Source organism: Panicum hallii, chromosome 3 (genome assembly GCF_002211085.1).
Source record: "Panicum hallii strain FIL2 chromosome 3, PHallii_v3.1, whole genome shotgun sequence".
Taxonomy (NCBI): Eukaryota; Viridiplantae; Streptophyta; class Magnoliopsida; order Poales; family Poaceae; genus Panicum; species Panicum hallii.
Genome location: NC_038044.1, coordinates 10,066,391 through 10,083,971, shown reverse-complemented (window position 1 = coordinate 10,083,971; position 17,581 = coordinate 10,066,391). Strand labels below are relative to the sequence as shown.

The 17,581-nt window shown below is 46.3% G+C and overlaps 2 protein-coding genes across 2 annotated transcripts; both read left to right on the top strand.

Moving 5' to 3' along the window:
* Positions 1 to 3,111: 3,111 nt before the first annotated feature.
* On the top strand, positions 3,112 to 15,349 carry LOC112886233 (probable receptor-like protein kinase At2g42960). The gene is made up of 9 exons (XM_025952057.1): positions 3,112 to 3,324; positions 4,073 to 4,757; positions 4,890 to 4,994; positions 6,504 to 6,626; positions 6,715 to 6,885; positions 7,060 to 7,189; positions 7,420 to 7,629; positions 7,716 to 7,820; positions 13,886 to 15,349. The coding sequence occupies exons 2-9, from the start codon at positions 4,090 to 4,092 to the stop codon at positions 15,023 to 15,025; spliced, it is 2,652 nt and encodes an 883-aa protein (XP_025807842.1). The 5' UTR covers positions 3,112 to 3,324; positions 4,073 to 4,089; the 3' UTR covers positions 15,026 to 15,349.
* Positions 8,586 to 12,127, top strand: LOC112886232 (hydroxyproline O-arabinosyltransferase 3-like). The gene is made up of 9 exons (XM_025952056.1): positions 8,586 to 8,961; positions 9,091 to 9,596; positions 9,688 to 9,755; positions 9,826 to 10,027; positions 10,223 to 10,320; positions 10,408 to 10,477; positions 10,573 to 10,644; positions 10,764 to 10,877; positions 11,610 to 12,127. The coding sequence occupies exons 2-9, from the start codon at positions 9,192 to 9,194 to the stop codon at positions 11,673 to 11,675; spliced, it is 1,095 nt and encodes a 364-aa protein (XP_025807841.1). The 5' UTR covers positions 8,586 to 8,961; positions 9,091 to 9,191; the 3' UTR covers positions 11,676 to 12,127.
* Positions 15,350 to 17,581: the final 2,232 nt, after the last annotated feature.

Genomic DNA, 17,581 nt, shown 5'->3' with positions numbered 1-17,581 from the left:
ACCCATCCGCTAATTATGAATTAATATATCTTATTAGATTCGTCTCGCGAATCAGCTTACGAGTTCTGCAATTAATTTTATAATTATATTTTATTTAATACTTCTAAATAATAAAAATTTTTATGTGATAGGGCTAGAATCCTCCGGAACCAAAAACACTCTTGCTCGTTGTTAGTGTCTATAGAAGTTGAACCCAGGCCTGGGCCGGCCCCGAATTATTTGTTCTCACATCTTTCCGTTTTCTTGATTGGATCGTAGGGTCCAAAAGCAATCCCTTTTTTTGCTTTCCGTGCTCCCGTGCATGTGTCTGCACGCCTTGGATCGCCTCTCGCTCACGATACGTACGTCAACGTGTAGATATAGATTCGAGATTGTGCTTGTACGGCAAAGTGTTCTGGAATGCCACGGGAAAGCAAGCACAGGCAAAGAGAGGACGACATCCATCAAGACCGCAAATCAGCTGTCAAGTGTCAAACTAAAGACTTGGCGCTTAAGGCACTTAAGAGATGGCTACAGGAAAGAAGTGAGATCATTTTGTCAGGTAAACACCATCAATTATTATCACGCCGCCTTTATTAAGTTAATGGAATTACTATTCCGCTCAAAGAAAAATTATTGCCACATAGTCTGGCAGCACAGAAATTAGCTTGCTCATCAAATTTCACGCATGCCCCCTGAATTATTGTCCAAATTGCGACAACACAACTAAAATCTAGCCAAAATGTTGGTGCGGAAAATCTAGGTAGTTAAATGAATAGCAGTGCTTCTGCTTGACCTTTCAAAAAAAAGAGAAAGAAAACCTAGGTAGAAACCACGTGGGGTTGACACCTCTCAAGTAAGAAAGTGATTACTGCTAGGTCTCGTTAGACATGAAGAAAAACCAGGCAACAAGCTAGGGGTTGGCTGACTAGTCTAATCCACACCCCCCCCCCCTTCTGCTTCGCCAGAACCAGTTGCTCGGTCAGGATATTGTATGTTGTCGGCGTCTGATTAATTAACCACAGTATTTGAGACGATATATATATATAAATATATATAATAGTACTAGTATATAATAGATATCGTTGCTTTATTAAAAATATAATTCTGCCAGGCACTAGCTACCCCACCTGGCCACCTGTGGAACTAGTAAAAGATCGACGGCGGTGGAGCGATCGTGTATACGCATGCAGGCAGGCAGGCATCAGTCACCCATCATTTCGCCAGCTGGTGCCGAGGATGACAACCATGCACGTGAGCAGTCATCATCCAAATAGTAAGCACTGCGGTAATACCGGAGCACCGCGTTGCTGGTTAAACGTCATCATGTCACGTAGCCTTCTTAATCACGTGTTGGCAAAGAGGACACCTGTCGACCGTCACGAAAAAAAGCGTAGGCGCGTAGTTTCTGCAGCTGGGCGATGAACGGGCTGGAGGTGGGACCGGGGTGTCATCCTCTGTTCTTCGGCCACCGCAACGGAACGGGCGAAAGGCGGGCGCTGATCCGGAATCCCGGAAGCTGCGTGATGGCTGATGCATGGGCCGCGCCGGCCAGCGTCTGACTACGACTGGGAGCCCGACCCACCCACGTCAGCCCGGGAGGAAGGAGCTAGCCGTTGTGCCGCATGGGCCTGTCCGTCAATTCATCTGCCCATGGGCCCGCCTACCCAGACAGAGTAGAGCACCTCGCGGGCGGGCGGGACCCCGCGCGCGGGGGTGAAATGGTAAAAAGGAGCAGGCGCGCGTGAGCCGCACTGCAATCTGCGAGCCAGCGAGCCTAGATTTGGCCTGTGTGTCCGTTTGACCTCGTGCTCACGCCCAGGGTATGGGTCGGGTCGACCCCTTCCCCTCCCCCTCTTCTGCTGCGCGCACACCGAGGAACAACACGAGGCCCCAGCACCTCGATGGCATGTGGGGCCAGGGCCGTCCCAAGCCATGCCCCCTCCGCAAGTCCTCGCGGCTTGTGTTGGAAGCTGTGTGCTTGAGCTGGGGTGCCCAAGCCTTTCCCTCGTGTGCCCCACGCCTTCTCACGCTCTCAACGTTCCGGCAAAACGGAGCTTAGCTCCGTGCACCCAGACCTTCCAACCTTAACCCCCCTTGAAACCCCCCTTGAGTACTGGGCATCACACCGCCATATTGTAATTATAAAAAGCAATTCAAGTCATACTATCCAGCATACGAACGAAATCTATATAATGATTTATTTTCACATAATCTTTGTTACTATTCTATACATTTAAGTTTTTTCAGAACTTATTGTTTGAAAAGAGAAAAGCAAATAGATATGTGAAGTACTCTTTGTATTTCTCGAGTCCTTCCAAATGCACCTTTAGAGATATGCAAAACAACTCCATATTAATTTGCACCATCTACTTAGATGCATTACTTACTACACATCCGTTCCATTACGACTCTAGGCATTAAATTCCTCTAACAAAAGAAAATAGCTTCACACATGGACAACTTTGTTGATCTATAGCATTTGAACATGAAGCACCTCTATCCTAATATACTTACGCACACGATTACCAATCTGATGCTGCATCCATGCATTGTAGATGTACGTATAGCACTAATTGATGTAACATGTTTTTTGTGAAATTGCAGATTATCAGGTTCATCCGTTCATGTATTGAACATTTTATACTCATTTGACTATTAGATAGTTTAACTTGGAATCGGTATGAGAGCTTTATTTTTCCGTATTTAGATTCCATAGGATATTTTAAAGGTTCGAGCATCAAAAAATCTACAATGATCTGTTGACTTCAGTAATTGGCTTAACGGATATATAATCATGTGCACTTAAATACACTATACATCATCCGTTCCATGTAGGTTTGCTAGAAAGAAAGATAGAGTACCTAGTACAGTACAGTTACTAGCACCCACTCATAGAGCTCATTCCTACGAAACTCAGCCGTGCAGGGTGTCCCTAGCAAATATGGCGGCCATCCCCATTTCTTCTTTTACAGCTGTTTTCTTCCATTTTCTGATTTTCTCACACCATTTCCCATTTCTCCATCTTCTCTCACTCTACTCAGTGTTGTGACCTAACTTTAATGCCTGCTCCCCTTGTACTGCTGTTGCCCCCGTCTCCTCACCGCGCCCCCCCCCACCCCCCCCCCCCCCCAAAAAAAAAAACCCAGCATTGCGTCCCTTTCCCCGGAGCCGGCCGACGGCCTCCCATGGCCATCTGCTCTCCGACCAGACTGACGCAGCAGAGGGGCTGAGCCGAGGAACCAAGAGCTGGAACTGGAGGAAGAGGAGGAAGCGTCGAGCGGGGGTTGTACCACAAGTACTACTCCACGGAGGTGTTTCTCACCAACCAGGGGATGTCAAGAGGTTGCAATGGCAGTGATTTTCTTTTCCCCAAATCCTTTTCATTTCTTTTGCCCACTTTCTTTGTTTGGTTGGCATTGGATTGGACCAAGTGCCTTCTTTGGTGTGTTGCTGCCTCTGCTCGGAAGCTACTCCGGGTCACTGGGTGCCTGGGTGGTGATTGGTTCTTTTTATCGATCCAGTGCGGTTGCTGTTCGGCTGTTCCTTCAAGACTGGTTGGATTGGATTCCTTTCTTAGGTAGTGGTGAGAGCGGCTTGAAAATTAGATCGAATCTTTTCTAGAAAAAAAAGCTAGAGTGCAAAGTTTGGATTGTTGGCTGTTCCTTTCCGCTGATTTGATAGGATTAGCTACTTCTCCCACACTGTGCGGTTTCCCCCCTCTGTTTGTTCTTGCTCCTCACCTCCTAAGGTGTTGTTCATCTGACTGCTCACTTGAAGGAGTGTTTGTCTGGGAAGGGGCAAGTAGCCGAAAAATTGTTTGGCCCATTTAACCCGCGTCATAAGAACCTTGCACCGCATATTCTTCCCGTTCCCTCCTTATTAGCATTTATGATCAATGATGATTGATTTTTTCGCGCTATGGACCAGCTTGATGCTATGCTGATAAAAATTCTACGGTTTAGTTTGGATGCAACGCTCTTTCCGTTGCCAGTATAAATATATAGTGCTCTGATCTTACGTTGAGTCTGTCTTCCTTGCCTTCTTTAGTGAAGTGCTAAGCTAACATCACATCGCTGATGCTGGTTTGTAGGTTGCTGAGTAATAAAGATGACGACAGTCGAAATCCTGAGGGCAGAGTTATCTTCCAGGACACCTCCGTTTGGCTTGAGGCTATGGATTGTGATTGGCATCTCTATTTGGGTGTTAATCTTCTTTATCCTAGGTTTCATGTGCTTCTGGTCCATATATCGGAGGAAGCCGAAGAAGTCTTTTGATAACATCCCGGTGTCTCAAATTCCGGATGTCTCCAAGGAGATTGCAGTAGATGAAGTGCGTGAGCATGCTATTGTTCAAAACTTTCATGTGCCAGAAAGCCATGTGCTGGCAGTGCAGGAGAAACATTGTGAAAAAGATTCTGGGAAAATGTTGGCGCACTTGGTTAGGAGCAAATCGAGTGATGCTGATAATTTGAGCCAATGCAGCTCGGCATACCAATGTGAAAGGGCTGGCAGTTCATATTCTGGTGATGAAGGCAGCTCAGGCAATGCTAGGAGGCAGTATCCTCAATATGCCACTGTCTCTGCATCACCATTGGTTGGTCTCCCGGAGTTTTCACATCTGGGCTGGGGTCATTGGTTTACCTTGAGAGATTTGGAGCATGCAACAAATCGGTTTTCTAAGGAGAATGTCATTGGAGAAGGTGGATATGGAATAGTTTTCCGCGGTCGACTTATAAATGGGACTGATGTTGCAATAAAAAAACTTCTCAATAACATGTAAGAAGTTCTGAAATTTATCTTTACCTTATAGGACAAATTCCATTCCATATAGAATTTGAAATATTATTCAGCCCTCTTTGATGGTTTCATGTCTCAGCATATTGATATTGTTTTTATATGTCACTGCAGGGGCCAGGCAGAAAAGGAATTCAGGGTTGAAGTTGAGGCAATTGGACATGTCAGGCATAAGAATCTTGTCCGCCTTCTAGGATATTGTGTCGAGGGAATCCATAGGTGAAGCTATTTCCCAATCAAATGCATTGACTGATGGCTACGGTTTTCTCTGCTTTCATATATATGTACTTTCATAGGCTGACTACTGATTCATATCTAATTGCTTTCTTGGTTGATAAAATCTTGAAGCTAAACCCTTAAAAAACTGGCACTTGATTAAACTTTGAGAATGCTTATGCCAAAGTATGTTAGTATATCCATTAGCTATTCCATTTCAGCTCTTGAAACTTTTATCCATTCTATCATAAACTTTTTCCTCGCCAAGTCCTCAATCGAGCTTTCTCTCATTTTGTTTCATTTTTTATTTGTTTGATACCACATTGAATAGGTTATGACAAAACCTTGTAAGTTAGGAACCAGTAGAAGTGTAAATGTTCATTAGTCCATCACTCTGCCTCAGTGAGCTGCTTGCTGACAATGTGCTTCTATTATTCACCAATTTATGGATGCCGTTTCTTTACGTATCTCTTGATGCATGTATGGTGCAAACTTGTATGATACCTGTTATGGTTTTAGACATCATGGTTTGGCCCAGAATCTGTTGGATATATCATTGCCTGCACTGCTTCTGCATGAATACAAAGAGCCTCCAACGTGTGGTATTCAGAAGTATTGTAGGTCTAGTGGACCATGGACTATGTCCATAAAAATAGGCAACACGAAGTATAGTAGCCTATCAAGCAATCCTTGATCAGAAATCAAGCAGCTACCAATCACCAAGCTGTTAGCATCACCATATTTAGCTCTAGAAACAATCATCCACTAAATTCCTGCAGTATTGCTGTCTTTATATAAGGTGAAGTGTAATTGTGTCATATGATGATAAGTCTTAGAATAGGCCAATGGTGACTAAATATTCATCAAAGATGGGTAGATTGCACTGGAAATATTCTGAGATCTAAAGTGTCTAGAATATCATGTTTACCTGATTAACAACATAAATAGTTTTCTTAAAGACAAATTGTGTCTACTTTAAGATGTGTGCCTGACTGCCTGTTTTATCTTGATCTTCTAGAAGTTTAACTGTGCTCCTGCTACCACATGTTATATTGATTGTTTCAACTAAAGGTGTTATTGTTTTTTGCAGCAAAGTCTCAATTAGCATTTTGGATATATATTTTCACCTTTTGCTTTCAGCTTCATTTGAGACTAAATAAATGCATAAAGTTGCCGCACCTTCTACAAAAGAAAATATATTCACAGTAGTGATCTGAGAGTTATTGTGGTAATTAATAGCGGTGTGTATCATTCAGTTCAGGTGACTTGAAGATATCCAAGATATGCCCCTCAGTTTTAGCTTTCTCACTACTGGCCTTATGATTTGGTGAAACTAGGCAATTAAACATCTTTATGAGAACACTTGATTTTCGATTGAATAAAAAACTTGACGCTGTTAATGTTCGCTTTTGCTTTATCCATCTAGATTCAGCCCTGATAATCTGTTTTGAATACACCATGAAACCTATCTGGTTTGTAATCTTCTCCTCATGGATTTTCTTGTCATTCCAGGATACTTGTGTATGAATATGTGAATAATGGAAACTTAGAACAGTGGCTTCATGGTGCCATGCGACAGCATGGTGTTCTTACTTGGGAAGCCCGGATGAAAGTCATTCTTGGAATTGCTAAAGCGTAAGAAACAAACCATTCACCATATTACCTCTTTTTTTATGCATATGGTTTGTTGTGTAAAATAATTTTATAACTGAACAATATACAGGCTTGCTTATTTACATGAAGCCATAGAACCTAAAGTTGTGCACCGTGATATCAAATCGAGCAATATCTTAATTGATGAAGATTTCAACGGTAAGCTTTCTGATTTTGGATTGGCTAAGCTCTTGGGTGCAGGGAAGAGCCATATCACAACTCGAGTTATGGGAACTTTCGGGTATGTTCTTTGCTTTCTCTTTCAAATGCTTTGCTTCACTAACCGGAATGTGTGGCATTCACTTAGGTTAGGACATTTACAAGTTGACAGATTTGTTTTTCATGATAAGAACAAATAGCTTTGTGGAACTTCACATGAAACAACCATTCATATGCTATTTTACTACTGTTTCAGGTATGTGGCCCCTGAGTATGCCAACACTGGTCTGCTAAACGAGAAGAGCGATGTCTACAGTTTTGGGGTGCTATTACTGGAAGCAGTGACTGGGAGGGATCCAGTTGACTATGGTCGGCCTGCTAATGAGGTGAGCATCTACTATTGTCCCATGCACGCTGAAGCAAGCCGTCAACACAAGTAGCCATTTGTTTCGCAGCAAAACAGCATCTACTAAGGGAGACAATATACTTCAGGTGTATGGTTATCTAGCATCTATTTCTAGTGGCCCTTGTGGCAAATGTATTTTTTTTAATTTTGTATGCTGTAATGCCTTGTCAGCTTTGAATGTTGATCTGATGCTACGTGGCCGCTGTGCAGGTGCATTTGGTGGAGTGGCTGAAAATGATGGTTGGCTCGAGAAGAGCTGAGGAGGTAGTGGATCCTGATATGGAGTTGAAACCAGCTACTCGTGCTCTGAAGCGTGCTCTTCTAGTGGCACTGCGATGTGTCGACCCAGATGCTGAGAAAAGACCCACTATGGGTCAGGCTGTTCGGATGCTCGAGGCGGAAGATGTCCCGTCACGGGAGGTTTGTACATCACCTTTATTTGGTTGATACAATCACACTTTAATTATTGTGAAATAAGTCTAAAGTTGTGCTGTGATCCTCTGAAGGACCGCCGGAGCCGGAGGGGCCACAGCAGCAACGCAGACAACGAGTCCAAGGCAAGCTCAAGCGAGTTTGAGATAAGCAGTGATCGAAGAGAGTCGGGACCATCCGTGAGATTTCAGTCCTAACTCCTGATGAGAGCACAGCGGATCATCCAAGAACCCTGTTTCAGACCGGTGGTGGCCAGCATTGGAAGGTGTGGATGGTTGGTAGAGATAGAAGGGCATTGCACATCCGGAGGACATTGCATTTTGTACTGTAGGTATTATCCTTGGTGGTAGCGAGATTAGAGAGCAGAGTCGGATCTATTTCCTGAGAGATTGAGACTTGCTGTGAATCCTATTCCTCCTATTCTGTTTGTCCAGCAGCTTGTACAGAAATTTATTTTTCTGGTTTTTGGTTAGGACTTTCCGGCCAGTAGAAAAGATGATCGTCTCTTTGCTGATGTGATGAGTGTCTTGAATCCTCAATGTTCTCTGGGGGATTTCTGTGAAGTTTCAAAGCAGGGCCATCATCTGTAACGGGAAGACGAGCAGAATTGCTGGCTGCTACGAAGTGCTGACAACTGACACGGAGAGAAATGAGAGCATGTTTGGAATTTCTGAATGTCACCGAAACTCCTATCCGGCCGTGGACGATAGCCGACGGCGTACGGCGGCGGCACTCCGTCCGTATCCGGCGCCGCCGCCTGCCTTTCCGTGATCGTTGCACGGTTGGCCGGCGGCGGCGCGGGGATCGGGAAGCAGCCAAATAGGATACTGGCCCCCGTGTAAATACGGCCCAATTGTCTGTCCGTCGGCCTAGCCCACTGCCACAGATCTCCGTCCCTCAACCGCTCCACCTAGGCCCTAGCATCGGTAGCTATCCGGGTCGCCGGGGCTGTCGGCTCTCGGGTGCGCGCGCGAGGCGAAGCCAAGCCACGCGCGGGACGCAGCGGCTTTGCCGGGCGGCGACGCAAAGCCAAGCGGCGCACAGGACACGGCGGCGGCGAGCACGCGCGAGGCGCGGCCAGGCAATTGCATTTCCTCGCTCGCCGGTAAAGCCACCAAACCCCTGCTGCTGGCCATCTGATGATGAAATGGTGGGTCCAAGCCTACTTGTAAAAAAAGAAATTAAGCCCGTCTCAGTTCTCACTCTTCCTCTGCAACGCGTTCCTCTCCTTCCCTGCCACGCCACGCCATCACCGCGGCGGAGGCGACCGCCGCTGAACCGCTCAGCCCTCTCCGGCCGGCCACCGCGTGCCTCGTCGTGGTGAGTACCCCACGCCTCGCCCTCCCCTTCCCTTCCCGCCATCTTCTTCATCCCCCTCAGTTTCATCCGCCGAGGGCGATCCCAGTCTCAGATCCGGCCAGCGACTCACCCAGCGCTATCACCCTGCAGGCTCCGCAGTGACTCCGGCGATCGGTCCCTCGCTGGCGCTGCCGCGCACGGCTCGACAGGAGTAGGAGGTGCCCCCTGGTTGCGGGTTGGGGGCGTGAAGGATGAGCGGGAGGAAGAATGCCGGGAGGACCTCCCCCTGGATGCTCATCCTCATCTCCCTAGTATGCTTCTTCGCGACCTACAACTTCCTCACGATGCCAGGCAGGGGTCGGGACGGGCCGCGCAAGTTCCTCGGCGGCGGCGGGGATCGGGACTCGGCTGTCTCGTACTGGTCGGGCTCTGGCTCCGACCCGTCGAAGCGGTTCCACGTCGCGCTGACGGCGACGGACGCGCTTTACAGCCAGTGGCAGTCCCGGATAATGCACTATTGGTACAAGGAGATGAGGGCCCGGCCTGGGTCCGACATGGGCGGCTTCACAAGGATCCTTCACTCGGGGAAGCCTGATGGATTGATGGATGAGATACCCACCATGGTGGTTGACCCCCTTCCTGAAGGCAAGGATAAGGTGAGGCCTTGGTTGTTCCTTCTGCGGTGTTTGTTTTGCTAGCTTAGGATGCCACATTATCGTGCTTTTGCTGATACAATGATTTGCTCAGGGATACATTGTCTTGAATAGGCCTTGGGCGTTTGTCCAGTGGCTGCAGAAAGCAAATATCGACGAAGAGTGAGTATATTTCCTTTATTTGCTCATGGTCGAAGAATTCGTCTATGTTCTCATAATGGATCATTTGTAGCTATATACTAATGGCGGAGCCAGATCATGTCTTCGTGAAGCCTTTGCCAAACTTAGCCCATGGTGATGAACCAGCGGCTTTTCCATTTTTCTACATCAAACCAACTGAGAACGAGAAGATATTGAGGAAGTTCTTTCCAGAAGAAAAAGGACCTGTCTCAAAAATCGATCCTATTGGCAACTCTCCGGTTATAATCAAGAAGGTATCTCATGATTAATAGAACCTTGGATTTGGTTATGATGGTTGCCAATATAGCATATGTGCCCATGCATTGTTCTTTTTAGTTTTTATAGTTCTGCAAAAGTAAATACTGATTTTGTGTTAGTGACATCCATCTGTTACGTGTCATGTCAATCTTAATTAACCTATTATGGATGCATTCACACAACATTTTTAGGCTCAACTTGAGAAGATTGCTCCAACCTGGATGAATGTTTCATTAAAAATGAAAGAGGATCAGGAGACAGACAAAGCATTCGGATGGGTCCTGGAAATGTCAGTATAAAATTCTGCTCTGCTTTTATTTATTATCTTTAACATGTATGATTCCTATTAATTTCTATTTTCCTATCATATTTGTAGGTATGCATATGCTGTTGCTAGTGCACTGCACAGTGTGCACCATAGTCTCCGTAAAGATTTTATGATTCAGGTGTTGACTGCTGAGAAGTCTTGTCACTAGATAGGTCATCTCTTAGTTGTGATGGCAGTTTATATCATTAAAGATGTGCTTGATGATGATTGCAGCCTCCTTGGGATCTAAAATCAGACAACACATTCATCATCCATTACACATATGGATGCGATTATTCGATGAAGGTGACTAAACTTCAAACTTAATCATCTATTAAATACTCAACATTCTGCTGCTCTATATTGTTATGTAAAATCTATTGATCTCCATAAGAGAAAGCTTATATTTTTTTTTTCTAACTCAGGGTGAGCTAACTTATGGGAAAATTGGCGAGTGGCGTTTTGACAAAAGATCTTACCTTCAATCACCACCACCAAGAAATCTTTCACTACCCCCTCCAGGAGTTCCTGAAAGTGTGGTATGTGCATAATATTTTGTATCGTTGGGTATGCATGTGCCATTTGCTTCTGCAGATGGTTGGCTTTTCATGTTTATGAAATTCTTGAACTACTTGTTGAATGCATATAAATTTGTCTCTAGTGTTGCACTAGGTCACATTAATTTTTCTATTCTTGCTTATTTAGCACCCTCAAGTTTAGGTAAGAGTGTGCAGTGTGCTACATGAAATCATGTTGGAAATAAATGACCGAGTACAATCTTGTTGAGATAACTTGAAAATGCTGTTACGTTAACTTGCAACAATATTATAATGGTATTTGCCTTATACATAATTTGCCTAGGTCACATTAATTGATTTGCGGCACACGACTTAAAGAGCATCTCGTCCAGTCATGCATGTGCCAAACATATAACTGTTAAATTTGCCTCGTTATTCTTCTCTACACCAGTATTATCCGACTAGCCGGTATGCTGCTGAAGTGCTATTATTGCTGTTGGTTGTCCAGAGCTGCTGCCATTTCTACTGGCAATCCACGCAGCAATGGACACTTGAGGAAGCTCAAATGACATCGCAAGTTCAATGCAAATTCTTGGTTGAACTGACAGCATTTATGTGGAACAGCATGATTCCTTATAATTATTTCTCCTTCATGCTTTATAGCCTTTGTATCTTTGAATCAATATATTTGAAATTAGGGTTCTCCTACAGGCCACCTTATATTCGCATGTTGATCTGAATTTCTTTTTTCAGGTCACCCTTGTGAAGATGGTCAACGAGGCCACTGCAAACATTCCAGGGTGGGAGGACGAAAGATAACTGATGGTTTTGCTGTGTTGTAGCTTATTTCAGCTTCCAGCTAGTACGGTCTTTTTTGGAAAACATGGAAGAGTACCACTGGCCAATTAAAGAAGAGCATTCAATTTCATATTTTAAGTGTAGGGCTGGCCAATTTTCTACGGTTTAACATAGGTTAGTGTTTGGGAAGAAAAAGGTATATTCACTTCGATCTAGCGAGTCGCATCATTTTTGTATTGTAAAGCAGAAATATAGGCTTTTGGTTACTCTTGGTTCATTTGGCCATGTTGTAAAACGGAGATGTAGTTTAGAATCCTCCAATGCATACCATGAGAGGTCTGTAAAAGGTCATCTTGGGAAAAATTCTGCTGGGTGCTGGCAACAGCCTACTGAGTGTTACCACTGGAAACCACCAAAAGCTTTCAGAAATAATCTAATATACTGTGATATGCTGTTGCATACAAATAGTTGATAAGGCTTTTGCTCTCGAACCTATTTGCCAGCCACAAGGATATTACACTGCTTTTGTCAAAAGCACATGCAAACTATGAATGATTGCTGACGATGGTCGGCCTGCTAACGAGGTGAGCATCTACCATCGTCCGTGCACGCTGAAGCAAATCGTCAATCGTGCTCTGAAGATGATGGCCGGCACGAGAAGATATGAGGAGGTGATGGATCCTGACTTGGAGTTGGAGTTGAAGCCAGCCACTCGTGCTCTGAAGCGTGCTCTTCTAGTGGCACTACGGTGTGTCGATCCAGATGCTGAGAAAAGACCCGCTATGGGTCAAGTTGTTCGGATGCTCGAGGCCGAAGATGCCCCGCCACGGGAGGTTTGTACATCTGTTCCAATGATACCATCCCAATTCAATTAAGCAGAGTCGGATCTTGCATTTTACAGCTCTCTAAAAAGATGTTGCATTTTGTACTGGTGGAGCCGGTGAATCCTCGGTTTGCATTTCTGGAGGACATTGCAATTTGTACTGGACTAGAGTATTATTCCTTTCCTACTTTCCTTGGTGCTAGCAGCTTGTACACTTTTAATTAAGCAGAATCGGATCGATTCCCTGGGGCTGAGAGATTGAGACTTGCTTTGAATCATATTCCTCTGTTTCTCCAGCAGCTTGTACAGAAATTCATTCATTTTCTTGTCTTTGGTTAGGACTTTTTGGCCAGTAGAAAAGATGATCGTCTCCTTGCTGATGTGATGAGTGGCTTGAACCATCAATGTTCCCTGTGAGATTTCTGTAAAGATTCCAAGCGGGGAATAGAAAGGCGAACAGAATTGGTGGCTACTACTAGTTGCTGATCACTGGCACTGAGAGAAACGAGAGCGTGTTTGCACTTGCTGAATGTCACCGAAACTCCCAATCCACTGAATCAGTACACTGAATCCCTGGTTGGCGACCGTGAGTCCGTGACGCAGTCATGGGCCTCATTCTTTTACTGGGCCGAGTACAACCACCCGCGGAGCCCATAAGAAGCATCATTTCGCCATTCGCCGAGCCCGGAAATATCTCTCCCCACATCTTCCATCTCCTCCAATCTCGCCGTCGCCTAAACCCCACCAAGCGGAGAAGAGGAGCCCTCGCCCCTCGCCAATCGCCATGGCTGCCACCGCCGCCATCCACCTGCGTCCGCTCCGCTCCTTCGCCTTCTCCTCCGCCAGGTCCCGCTCCCTCCTCCACCTCCTCGCCCGCCCCCTCTCCTCTTCCCAGGCATCCTACGCCTACCACCCTTACCCTTCCCCCGCCGCCGCCGCTCCCAACCATGTCCACCAGCCCCATCAGCAGCAGTGGGCGCCGACGCGGAACCCCTCTCCCCTCGGACCCCCTCCACAGTGGCCTCCGCAGGGACATCCCTCTCCGCCCCATCCGGGGAACTACCAGCAGCAAGCTCCGCCACCGCCTCCGCCGCCTCGCGGCTATGGGCCTCCACCGCCGCAGCAGCATGTGCCGCCTCCACCGTCCGGTGGCCACGGGCCTCCGCCGCCCCGTGGCCACGGGCCTCCACCCCCTCACCAGCATGTGCCGCCTCCGCCACCACGCGGCTACGGGCCTCCACCACCACACCATCAGGGGCCACCTCCACCTCCACCGCCCCGCGGATACGGACCTCCACCACCGCAGAAGCAGGCGCCGCCTCCGCCGTCACGCGGCTACGGGCCTCCACCACCGCAGGATCAGGCGCCGCCGCCGCCCCACGGCTACGGCCCTCCGCCCCCGCAGCAGCACTCTACTCCACCGCTTCCTCCTCCTGAACCTGTGGCGGGGCCGGGGGAGCTGATGGGACTGTGCCGGGAGGGGCGGGTGAAGGATGCCGTCGAGCTTCTCGCCAAGGGGGCGCGCGCCGACCCGCCCGCCTTCTACGAGCTCGCAGCCGCCTGCTCCAACCCCAAGCTGCTCGAGGAGCTCAGAAAGGTGCACGACTTCTTCCTCCGCTCGCCCTTCCGCGGTGACCTCCGGGTCAACAACAAGCTTCTCGAGATGTATGCCAAGTGCGCAGCCATGCCCCATGCCCGCAGGACGTTCGACAATATGCCTGACCGCAACATGGACTCGTGGCACATCATGATTGATGGCTACTCGGTGAACGGGCTTGGCGATGAGGCGCTGCGGCTGTTCGAGCTGATGAAGGAATGCATGGCACCGTCCAGCCACACCTACGTGCTTGTGCTCAATGCTTGCGCCAACTCGGAGGCCATTGAGGAGGCGTTCCTTTACTTTGATGCCATGTCCAAGGACCATGGCATTGAGCCTGGTGTGGAACACTATGTTGGGATCATTGAGGTCCTGGGGAAGTCAGGGCATCTCAACGAGGCTATGGAATATATCGAGAAGCTGCCGTTTGAGCCCAACGCCATGGTGTGGGAGTCAGTCTTGAACCTGGCACGTATGAATGGAGACATTGATCTTGAGGACAGAGCAGAGGAGTTGTTGGTGTCGCTTGATCCATCCAAGGAAAATCCTAAGAAGCTACCAACCCCACCTCCAAAGAGGCGTCTGGGGATTAATATGCTTGATGGGAGGAACAAGCTGGCAGAGTACCGGCTGCCACCCAAGATTGAAAAGAAGGTGGTCAATGAGCAGAGATATGTCCCAGATACAAGGTATGTGCTCCATGACATTGATCAGGAGGCCAAGGAGCAGGCATTGCTGTACCATAGTGAGAGGCTGGCAATTGCTTATGGTCTGATTAGCACCCCAGCAAGGACTCCTCTTCGCATCATTAAGAACCTAAGGATCTGTGGGGACTGCCACAATGCCATCAAGATCATGTCAAGGATCGTTGGCAGAGAGCTTATTGTGAGGGACAATAAGAGGTTCCACCATTTCAAGGATGGAAAGTGCTCTTGTGGAGATTATTGGTGAAGATGGATGGCCATCCGAATGCGGTGTGACATTGAAGTCTTCTTGTCAGGATTGCTGCTATCCTATATGAATATATGCTGACAGCCATGGTTTCAATTCATAATAAGCAATATAAGATATCTGATGTTGGCGCTATTACTGTCTCATCCTTAAATATACTTAGGATTTGCTTAAGGTCCTTAGCTCCTAGCACTTGTATCTGTGCAAGATTATCACGTCTTGATGCATTAATTGATCCTGCAATCCTTCTCTGTATCAATCTTATTGTTTATGTGGGAAACATGTGCTAGTGTGGAATATAATTATATGGTTGTAAGGGCTTCAGTTCTTCCTCACGTTGGATCTTATATTTTTTGCACAAAACACTTTTTTTCTTGTTTGGTTATGTGCAGTCAATTGAACTAGCATTTTTGTTGCTGTCGCCATTGCTTGCCCACTTGACCAGAGCACCTAATCCTCTGCATCAACGGAACAGTTCCTAAAGATAGTGGGAGACTCAGACCATCAGTTTTCAGGGCCACTTCTGCCCTTACATTTTCATCTCCCTCTACAGGTTTATGAAACAGTAACAACTTGAAGCTGGCAAGTTAGATGGATTTTTTCATGAGTTAATCTTTTTATTACTGAAATGCCCTTCTATCTCAAAGGGTTTGAGTTTGTCAGCCTAAGAAAGAATTTGCTGCTATTTGTCTAGCCATTGGTAAGCCTCTTGAAGTAATAATGGCATACTTGTATTGAGGGCTACATTGTCTTGCCTTGCTACCATCAAGTATGAATAAATCTTGAAAGCCAATCTTTCAGTGCATAAGAAATATAAATATATCTGATGCTGGTGTTAGTACTTTCTCATCCTCAAATACTTGGGAGCTATTATATGCGTAAGGTCGTTTTCTGCTAGCACATCTATCTGCGCAAAATGATCACTTCTTCATGCACTACTTGATCGCTACATTGCTTCTCTGCATTGATATTATGGTTTTTGTGGGAAATAATGTGCTAATTTAGAATATAGATGGTTGTGAGGGGTTGCTATCTCTCTTTGGATATTTGCGCAAAGCACATATTACTTTTTTGGTTGTGTGAAATCTATTGAGATTAGCATATGCTATTGGTCCAGTGGACTAGCATTTTGATCGCTTACAATTGTTTGCCCACTTGACAAGAGCATCTAATCCTGCATCGGCGAAACAATTCCTAGGATGGTGGGGCAGCTGCGGACACCAGTTGTTGGCACTCGGCACTGTTTGCTTTTTCCCTCTCTAAAGGTTCTTCCAGTTTATAAACAGTAGTTGAAGCTGAAAATTTAGAAGAATCTTCACATGAGTTAATCATGTCTTACATCTGAGAGTTCTTAAGTTGGGCAGGTTAGTAAAGAAGAAGATGCTTCCGAGTTATATATATTTTGGGTCATTGGGTCGACCTAGAAAATTGATAAAATGAAATAGAATAGTATTCTATATAAATAATTTGGGAGAAGAAATAAATTAGAGTGGCATGCTATCGTAATTAATTAACTGACTAAAAAATAATATGATATGGGTACCCCCTTGCATCCTTAATGCTACTGTTTGCCTAACATTTGATTAAGTCACGGCATACTTGTGTCTAATGCGACATCATATTACTATGGGCTAAGCTATTCTTTTAGTTGTATGATTCTTTTTTGTGGGCAAATACTCTATTCTCTATTCTGTCAGTTGATGCACCACCTTAAACCTTATACCTTAAAAAAAAACATTCTCTGCATCGATATTATGGTTCGGTGGGAGATCACGTGCTAGTTCAGAATATGACTTAGGGTTGAGGCTTATTTATACCCCTCTTTGGAATGATGAGCAAGTAAAATTAGTCTTGACAGAATGCACATATTTTTGTCTGATTCTGTGAAATCCATCTTGGATGAGCATATGCTATTGCTATCGGTCCAGGGTACTGGCATTTTCATTTCTCACCGTCGCTTTGCCACTCGACGAGATCAGAGGCATCATGTCTGCTGCATCAGTGGAACAATTCGAGATAGTGGGGCAACCAAAACCAGCAGTTGAAACAGGTTGCTGGTGCTTTCTGTCCCCTCCCCTTCTACAGATTGCTAATAGGATAAGCCTATGAAACAGTAACAAGTTGACTCCGGCGCGTTAGAAGGATTTTGCTTCGTGATCGCATACGATGGCGAACCGCCGCTGAGACCAAACGAGTGGCCATGGTCGTGTTGGCGGTGCGATTGTGATGGCCTGCCGTGTGATTGTGATGGCACCTGGGGGCGGAGAAGAGGAAAAGCGAATAAATAGCTGCACGCCTACACCCGAAAGGCCGAAAACCTGGTCGGGCCCGAAATCTACTCGGGCCTTCTGTTGGTGTTAGGCCCATCTCATCTATGGATCGGCCCGGTAGCTGCATGATCTGGTCTTGTGCTTGTCCCTCTGTGTTCATCGTCGAGGCTGAATGAAGACACCGGGACTGACGGATTGTCGGGGAAATCCAAGGTTGCTGGCTGCAAATCTTGTGGAGTAAATGACGGTCGCAGTCTCGTGGGCTGTCCTGTGGGCCGCAAATTTT

Coding starts and splice junctions, on each gene's coding strand:
- LOC112886233 (XM_025952057.1), top strand. CDS start 4,090: ATGACGACAGTCGAAATCCTGAGGGCAGAGTTATCTTCCAGGACACCT. Junction 7,630..7,715: donor AAGATGTCCCGTCACGGGAG/GTTTGTACATCA, acceptor GATCCTCTGAAG/GACCGCCGGAGCCGGAGGGG. Junction 7,821..13,885: donor GAAGAGAGTCGGGACCATCC/GTGAGATTTCAG, acceptor CCCCCGCAGCAG/CACTCTACTCCACCGCTTCC.
- LOC112886232 (XM_025952056.1), top strand. CDS start 9,192: ATGAGCGGGAGGAAGAATGCCGGGAGGACCTCCCCCTGGATGCTCATC. Junction 9,597..9,687: donor TTCCTGAAGGCAAGGATAAG/GTGAGGCCTTGG, acceptor TGATTTGCTCAG/GGATACATTGTCTTGAATAG. Junction 10,645..10,763: donor GATGCGATTATTCGATGAAG/GTGACTAAACTT, acceptor TTTCTAACTCAG/GGTGAGCTAACTTATGGGAA.